Source organism: Aphelocoma coerulescens, chromosome 1A, assembly GCF_041296385.1.
Source record: "Aphelocoma coerulescens isolate FSJ_1873_10779 chromosome 1A, UR_Acoe_1.0, whole genome shotgun sequence".
NCBI lineage: Eukaryota > Metazoa > Chordata > Aves > Passeriformes > Corvidae > Aphelocoma > Aphelocoma coerulescens.
The window spans coordinates 63,572,868-63,581,615 of NC_091014.1; the positions used below are offsets into that span (position 1 = coordinate 63,572,868).

At 44.9% G+C, this 8,748-nt stretch overlaps 1 protein-coding gene across 1 annotated transcript; it reads right to left on the minus strand.

Annotated features, from left to right (window-relative positions):
- Window positions 1-3,483: 3,483 nt before the first annotated feature.
- RAB19 (RAB19, member RAS oncogene family) lies at window positions 3,484-8,723 on the minus strand. Its single transcript, XM_069003180.1, has 3 exons — window positions 8,359-8,723; window positions 7,320-7,503; window positions 3,484-5,260 (listed from the first exon to the last, which is right to left on the minus strand). Exons 1-3 carry the CDS (start codon window positions 8,551-8,553, stop codon window positions 4,995-4,997), a joined length of 645 nt encoding a protein of 214 aa, XP_068859281.1. The 5' UTR covers window positions 8,554-8,723; the 3' UTR covers window positions 3,484-4,994.
- Window positions 8,724-8,748: the final 25 nt, after the last annotated feature.

An 8,748-nucleotide genomic window follows, 5' to 3' on the forward strand; every position in this document is an offset into this window, starting at 1 on the left:
TGTTAGAGAGGAGGCTGAGAATACCCAGATGAGTGATTTGCTTTGGTGGAGGCTGGTGGGTGGAGCTGCAGGCCACTGATGTGTTCATGTGCATCCTGACGAGTAGTTCCTCTTGCTTTGAACTGTGCTGCGGTTCCTGTTGTGCAGGTTCAGGAACTGCCTGTATTTGTCCCCAAGCCAGTACTGCTGGGTGCTACTTCCCGTCTGAACTGTGCTCTGGGAGGCTTGTTTCTCAGCTGGCTGGAGCATTGTGATTCCCAACCCCACCAACCCCAGACTGGGACAGCTGAAAACAGTAGGGCCTCTGAAATAAGTATGTTAGTAGGCTGCTTTTCCTTTGTGAGAACAGGAATAAATTCAGCAGAATTAACACAAGCTTATAAGAAGATTGAGGGTGACAACTTAGGTTGTGCTATATTCTCTTCAAGGAAATACTTAAAGTACAGAAACTGAAGAGGCCAAAGAGAGTACTGTCAAGATGGAAAAGGTATAAAGTCTCCATAAACTTGGACCAGCAGAATCTTAATTTCACATCAAAAATCTTAAGATGGATGCTCTCACTTGAGGTGCCTTGACTTTACTCCCTAGGCCAGAATATATACATTTAGTTTGATACAGACCTTTTCCTCTTGTGGGAAGTGCAGAGTGAGTGTGCTACCTGTTCTCCCTGCTCTGAACGTGATCATACAAGGTAAGGGCACTTGTTAAAACTTCTGCTGCTTTAGTTCAAATGGTGGTAGCACAGCTGGCCTTGGTGGCCCAAGGTGGATTGCAATCTTTGAGGAAATGCCTCAAATGTGCATTTAATTAAATACTAAGTAACTTTCCTGCTACTGCAGGTACAGAGGAGCTTTCTGTTTGGAGGGTACCATGAGCTATGGGGTGTCTCATGTTTGGAACAAAATTTGTGTAGATGAAATTATTAATGCTGCAGCAACTTAAAATGAGGGAATCCACATGTAATCCTTTAGGATTGAGATACAATACAGGGCTGTGCTGCAGGGATCAAGTAGCTACAAAGTCAGTTTAATGCTAGCATTAGAAAGGCATTAAACTGTAGTTGTGGTGAGCCTCACTTCACATTAGCAAAACTAGACTTAGGAGTGAAAACTGTATAAGCAGTGGTGTTCATGGACACAGCAGTAACAAGGAAATGTGGGATTGCAAATATGCTGACCTCTTGCCCTGTTACCCAGGGGTGTGCTGTTTGTAACTCTGTCAAGCCACAGTCAACCCCTGCTTGATGTGACTGCATTGACAGAAGCTGTGCAGGCAGCTGAGTGAAGGTTGATTTACAACAGCAGCATTAGAAAAAGTGCTTTAAAAGATTTTTGAAAGCCCTACCCATCTGAAACTGAATTCCTATTACAAGGTGAAATACTCTTAAGACAAAGGGGCTCTTGGCCTGTCTAGAACTATTCTCAAAGGACTGTCATATCCCAGCATTGCCTGTTGGTGTAGTTCTGGTTCTTAACACAGTTGCTTAAGAGTGGTGCTTGAAAATTTTTTCAGGAGCCAGTTTGCTGAGCAATGACTATTTAGGCCCCTCACACACACCTGCAGGCAAACGTGGTGTTCTGGGAGCTGAGAGCCATGAAAATGCCTGCTGGCAGCCCACATCAGGAAGGGGCAGCTGTAACAGCACTGCTGTTAGAGCACTCACCTGGCTAGGGGAACTGCCAGTTCCTTGTCCAAAACCACAGGCATGCATCTTATTCCTGAAAGAAGGCTCCAGGATAGAGTGCTCCACTGCTGTTCAGAGTCTGAAAATTGTCTCCCTTCCAACTACACTTAAACATTAACTGGAGTGATTAGATAAGAACCTCAAGCTTTTGTAATTGAGAGCATGTCCTCTGCATATGAAACAAAGCTTGACCACATAGGCAGTGCTGTGTGCCTTCCACATCATTTGGCTGCTGTTGTGTTGGCTTTTAACTAGTCAGCTTCTGGGAGGTGTCAGTTTGGTACATTTTAAAATATTTCTAATTATTTTTTTACCCTGTTCCACCAATAGGTACTGCTTCATCTCATTTGGCCTGGTTGTGACACCAGTGCAAGTAATGTGCCACAGCAAAGATCCAAATACGTCTTCCCAGTAGAAAAGAACTTAATAAATGAGCTCATCTTCAAGCTGAATGTGCAGCTCTTAAAAGTGAAACCTGTGGGACAGTAATAGTTTTCAAAATAGTGTTGTAAACAACTTTATAACCCTTTGTACAAATACATTAATGATGCTGTCAAGAAGCACTTGGAATTTGATATGATTTGCATATGATGCTAGGGAACAAACCATTAACAGAAGGTCCCATAGCAGTTAATGCTACTTTGCCTTGTCATAGCTGTGTGTTTCCATCTGCTCTCTGATGGGGAACAGCAGAACCACAGAGATTATGCTGAGCTTGTGTTTTAATCTAGTGGTTCTCACAGTCTAGAATAACAGGCTATAGTAAGGGGATTTTTTAAGAGATCATAGCTTCATGTATTACCTCATGAGTAACAGTGTTACCAATATACTCCGAAGAACCTTGTTAGCAAGTGCTGCTCTTCACTCATGCCAGGACATCTGGAAAAGCGACCATGTGGAAACCATTCAGTGTAACTGCCCAAAGGCCTCGTGGAAAATGCCAAATGGAACCAACCAAAAGAGGTCACGCTCCTGGTATTGCTGCACAATGGGTAGGTGTCTAAAACTAGTTTCTTGGAGGAGTAGGAAGCCTGTTAGACCTGTTAAAGGAAAGGGAACAGTCACAAGCCTGTTCTCCCTGATCCTGTGTTGCACAGCTTTCTGCCAAGGAAGGTCTTGCTTTGCCAGTAGCTCCATATGTGTGGGAAGGGAATGGCAAGAGCCCTGTAAGCTGGCAGTGCTGGGCACTCAGGATCACATCAGCCTGCAGAAGTCTCCATAGTGAGGGTAAGCAAAATAACTTCATATAGCGGCTAATTAAGATGGTAAACCAAATGAACCGTGCAAAGTTAACACACTGCTGGTACCATCCTTCCTCTAACTCTTGACCAATGAAAGATTGTAACAAGATGAAAATACTTTTTCTATTGCAGTCTTCTGGAAGATACTATAAAAAAAAAAAAAAGGCAAAAATGATGGATTACGAACCACTACCAGGAATAGAAATATTAAGCTTACATTTGACTGCTTTTGTAGTGACAAGAGCTGTAGAAAGTAGTTGTTTGGAAGCTGGCTTGCCACTTTGAAAGGCTATGGTATTTACAGTTGCTTAAATGTGCAAACTGAAATGCAAGTACTAGGCTAGTAAAAATGAAGAAGGGATAAAGATTTAAAAAGTAAACATGAGAAGGAGGAAGCCTGAAGATGAAGCTTTCTCCACAGCAGGCTATAGTAAGAGAGTAGCATGGATGATTCCTCCCTCAGTTTACACAGACCTGCATTAACCCCTGCTCTTTGCATGTAATAGCAAAGAATCTAGCCAGAGAAAGCATTAAGAATATTAGAAATATATCCAAGACTATTATTCCATGATTCATTCTCCTTTATTTTTTTTTGTGCTTCTCAGACAAGATTTTCCAGCAATACTTGCTACATGTTTTTCCCTATTTTTCAAGGACTTAGGAAAGAGGGGCAGCCAGCCATTGGGTAAGCTGGCAACACCCCAGCCTTCCCAAGGCTGCTTTGCATGTAACACAAACTGTGTTTTATCATTACAGAGTTTGAGTTGCAGTTCATAGCTTAACAGTAACTAAGTGATATACTTTGGTACACATGGACTGCAGTCAAAAAAACTTCATCTGATATTTCTTTCCTCCTCCTCCTTCCCTGTTTCCATCTACTGGGAAAAAAAAATTGCAAAAAAACAACAGAAAAAAAACCCTCAAAACCCTCACCAAAAAAAGCCTCAGCCCAAAGCCTTCATTCAGCTCAGGTATACAGAAAAAGTAAGCCCCAAGTAGCAGAGCTTGCAACTGAGAGGAGCAATCCAAACCCTTCCATTGCTACCACAGTGTTCAGTCTCCACGGCAGTAGCAGATAACTCACCTAGGGCAGCTCTCTGGTGCACCCCATACCATTGCCTTACTGCTCTAACACAATTCAGATTTTTAATTTTTTACCTAATTTAAACCATCTTACCCCTCGCTGAGTTTTACAGGAGCTTGCACCCATCCTTCACACTCCCTTGAAAATCTACAGGCAAAACTCTCAAGCTGCCACTGGCCCATCACACAAGCTACAGAAGGCTTTTGGTTAAAATCAGCACATCAAAAGCAGGACAAGGTTAGCAGGGAGGAATGGAAAAAAAGGTCCTTTCACTGGAAGCTTCGCTGCTCCCAGGAAGTCCACGTAGCAAGATGCAAATCAGGATTGGAAACAATCCTGACTATAACAAAGTGAAAGGCAACTTTTCTCACCCCAGGAAGAAGTGTATCATATTCTGCCTGCTATGCAACCCCAGAGATGTCTCCAGGTTTGTCTGGTGAGGAGCTCAGGGCAGATGTGAAATCCTGTACTCTTTCACAAATGTTATTAAGCTCCTTGGGATGGGTGGCTACCTGCCTGACATCAGGAGAGCTCCTAAATCAAAGTTTAGGCAGGAGTGGGTTAGTGCTGTCCAAGCATGTGTCAGACTTTTTACAGCTACTGCCAGAGAGGAAAGTGCTTGTACTTAAAACCAGCAACACAGCTTAGAAGGGTCAGTGCAGAGCTCTGGTGCAAATTTATCTTCTGACACAGCCAGAAAGACATGTAAGGATATAATTAAAGGCAACAATTTTTATAGTTCTCTTGGGTTAAGGCAAGGGCTGGCAGCTTCCTGAGTCCTCTCAGCTCAGAAGTTGCTATGTTCAAAGCAACCTGTGCTACCAACAGCAACAATGATCTCTGAAAATACTCACAAGCCAAACTGCAAGGTAGAAATATCAAGAGGTGGCTTGAGGCCACACAGAACACTTTCATCAACTGAATAAAATTGAATCAAACAGCCTCAGAAGAATGGCAATTTCCAAGTTCTCCCTGAAGTCTCTCTTCAACAGGAACACTGGGTCTTCTCCACACTTGGACTGGCAATCACTGGCCTGGAGTCAAGACTGAAGCTGTTTGGAGGGTTCTCCCCATGAAGCTGTAAGGTATTTCGGGCTATCAGCTCCTTAGCCATTAATGTAAACACCTCTTCTATGTTTTGAGCTTCTTTTGCTGATGTCTCCAGCACAGCTAAGAGCCCATGCTTCTCTGCCAGGGTGCAGGCATCTTCAAACAGCACTTGGCGCTTGTCCAGCGAATCTGATTTGTTCCCTTAAAAGAAGGCAAAGAGATACTTCAATCACTTAGTCTTTCAGAAATTTATTTTTAAATGCAATGCATTAATTCAGTTTTGTTAAACAATAGATTTATGTTGGGAGTAAGAGTTACTGGAAAGAACAAGATGTGAGTATATCAGAGCCACAAATACAGGCTGCGGATCAAAACTGCAGCAAATCATATGACAGCAAATGAGACGAAATCCAAGAAAAAACTAAAAACCTGTGTTCATCTAATTACTTAGTGTAGGTAGTGGGGCTAAAGGATTATTTGGCAGCAACTGTTGGTCCTATTCCCTAGTGGGTTTAAATGTTAAGTAGCATTTAAGTTGAATATTTTTTTTAAAATCTTTTAAGATTATGTAAAAAGACAAGAATTCAGATCAGCTACCTTAATGCCTACAATATCTACACAAGTTGTTTTTGCACATATAGATTAAACTTTTACTTGCAGCACTTTAGTCAAAATCTATCAGAAGCCATGAAATACCTCAGACAAAATACCTTTGTATATTTAGGCAGTTGCTGCACATATGGATTCATCAGTTCTAGTAGATGGCTGAAGTCTACATTCATAGTTTCAAGACAGCTCTTCATGAAATTCATGTCTTGAATTTGAAGCTTATGTAAGCCAACTACCCTCCCATTAAGTCCCTTTCAGTTCTTCTAAAGGAAAAACAAAAAAAACCCGCAAAGCCAACCCACCCCACAAAAGAAAAAAAAACCAACAAAACAGCCAAAAAACCTAAAAAGCTCCAGCTTGAGTGTTATTTGCCTTCTTAAAAAGAACCCATCCACCTTTTCCTCCTTCAGTTCCAGATAGGAAAGTTAGGTTTCTTAGCCTTACCCTCCTGCTAGAAAGGTGTATAACATGACTAAGTGTAATTAAACGTACAAAGACTTCTGCCAAAGTAAGTAAAACAAACAGCACCAGCTTTGGAAGAAAGCACCAAGCTGGATCCTTAACAAAAGCTTTATTTTTACTAACTTCAGAACTTATCTCTTTAAAAAAAACCAACAACCACCACCAGCCTCCACCACACACAGATAAGTCTCGTTCTTTAGATTCATGACGGAAGTTAGAAAAACCCTGCCAAAGTGTAGTGATTTACACCTCCGCTGCCCCCAGTTCCAAGCACTGCATTAGACGCAGGTCAGAATTTATCGTGTGCTTCTTCCAGAGGAAGGACAGGCGGAACCCCCGCCGCACAAGCACGGAAGGTGCTGGGAACAGAAGCAGCCGCTCAGGGGCCCTGCCTGGGGCTCAGCGCTGCCCCAGCCCGGGCTGCGCCGGCTGCATGCGCTGCTCTCTGCACACTGCGACAGCTCAGCCTCGGGAATGTAAACAAACGCTCTGGCGTCTCACCACACCAGCGCTATCACTTGCAGCTTCTTCCTTGGGGGAAGGAAGAGCAATAATAACCATGAAACCCAAGGGAAAGGAACCACGCGGCTTCCTACCAGCTCCATTCCCGGCAATTCCTAGTCATTGCTTTCCTCAGGAGGCAGTTTCCTGAGTGCTAGGGGAATGCAAGCAGACTACTCCACGCTCTGCAAAAGCCGTCTCCCCAGCTATTGTCTTACCTGCTCGGAGTCCCATTACAGAGCAATGCGCATGCATATCAAGAGAACAGAGAAGAAAGATGAGAACCGGGAGTTGTGTTGCTCTGTGCATTCCCCTTCACCTTGAATTATTGAGCTGCTACATTCCTGTGCATCAGGAGTACAGCGTCAGGCTTACTGCAATTCTAACCTCAACAAGGTGGTCCCTTGCCTCCAGCCTGGCACCAAAGCTTATTGTGTTATTCCAACAGGAAAGGAACAACTGAAAAAGGTTTTGCTGTTTGCAATGGGTTTGGTCCTGTCAGGACCAGGCTGTGACTTTGCTCATTTTTTTAAGCTTAGGCTAAATTGACACACTTTGTGATCTCTTTTAATTAGAACTGCATTCTTCCTTAATGCATAGTGTATAGATGCTTCAAGTAGTGGTAGGAAACAAGGGAGATTTTATATTAAAAAGCTACATAACACGAGATTTAAAACTAAAATCCTACCAATTAACATCATGACCAAGTTTGCAGCACCATACTTTTCAATTTCATGAATCCAATGAGGAATGGATTCAAATGTGGACCTCCTAGTAAGGTCATAGGCAAGGATGGCCCCATGGGCGCTCCTGTAATAAGACTGGGTTATTGTCCGGAAGCGCTCTTGACCGGCTGTGTCCCACACTTGGATCTGTAAGAGAAAGGACAGAAGTTGTAAAGACCCGTGAATATCACTTTCCTGCGTGCTTGCCATCAGCATTTGAAACCCTTTGTCTAGAAGGCAGCCAGACCTGTCCCAGCTCACTCTACTACACCAGTGTGGCTTTGCCCTCTCTAGATCTGAAAAGTCATTTACAAGCCTGTAAAGTCAATCTACACAGACCAAAGAGAAAGCTGCAAGGGTAAATCCAGCTTTGCAAAGAGGCCAAGAAGCCCAGTTTCAACAACTGTAGTAAAAGATGTAGAACATTACAGGCTTTTAATAGCAAAAGAAGAGCAAAGAACCCTAATACAGGACTGGGCAGAGCAAATCTATATATAAAGGGCAGGCATCCAAAATTTCATCTGCACACAGAGGGAAGTTCTAGCTGACAATTTCTTCTGGTGTTTGTCTTGGAAGTCTTCTTCCCTCAAATTAAGCACGCATCAAAGTGGAGCCTTTGCAAACTTTGGGGGTTTTCCCTCCTTGGTGTCCCAGCTCAAACCCCCACACCTCTGGAGGGAAGAGACATCCCCTCCCAACTGGAGCCGTCTTCCAAAGAACTCCCTGCACGCAACGCACGAGTCCTCTTCTCAAAGCAGAGAAGTCACGAGAGCAAGTATGTACCCAAATTAGGGTGACTGCTTCCCCCAGGGCATCTTCCTGAGAGAAAGCTCCACTAGCAAACTACCCTGGTTAGAAAGGCAGTCAGCTTTCTCCAGCTGCCTTCAGCAGGGCCGAGCAGGAGATGCTGTGCATCCCGCCACTTCCTGGCACCTGCACGGGAAGGATGGCACGACCAAGGTGCTGCTCGCCAGGAGGCTCGGGCTCGCTCCCGCCACCGACCTTTACTTTCTTGCCGTCGATATCCATCGAGCGCACGGTGAAGTCGACGCCGATGGTGTTCTGCTGCTTCTCGTTGTACTGCCCTGTCTTGAACCGGTGCACCACGCACGTCTTGCCCACGTTGGAGTCGCCGATCAGGATGATCTTGAAGAGGTAGTCGAAGGCATCGTCCGTGCCGGAGCTGGGGAACGGCATCGCGGCTCCCGGGCGGGCCTGCGGCGAGGCGGAGGAGGAGCCGCGGGCCCAGGAAGGAGCCCGGGCCCAGGAAGGAGCCCTGTCCCCGGCGCTCACCTGCCGGCGCTGCCCTGCCGGGACAGGTAGCGCCGCTTGGCCCCGCCCGGCCGCGGGGCCGGCGGGAGCTGTAGTCCGCCCTCTGCCCTCCCTTCCCTT

Coding starts and splice junctions, on each gene's coding strand:
- RAB19 (XM_069003180.1), bottom strand. CDS start 8,553: ATGCCGTTCCCCAGCTCCGGCACGGACGATGCCTTCGACTACCTCTTC. Junction 7,504..8,358: donor TCGACGGCAAGAAAGTAAAG/GTCGGTGGCGGG, acceptor TTTCTCTTACAG/ATCCAAGTGTGGGACACAGC. Junction 5,261..7,319: donor CTTGGTCATGATGTTAATTG/GTAGGATTTTAG, acceptor CCTTCTTTTAAG/GGAACAAATCAGATTCGCTG.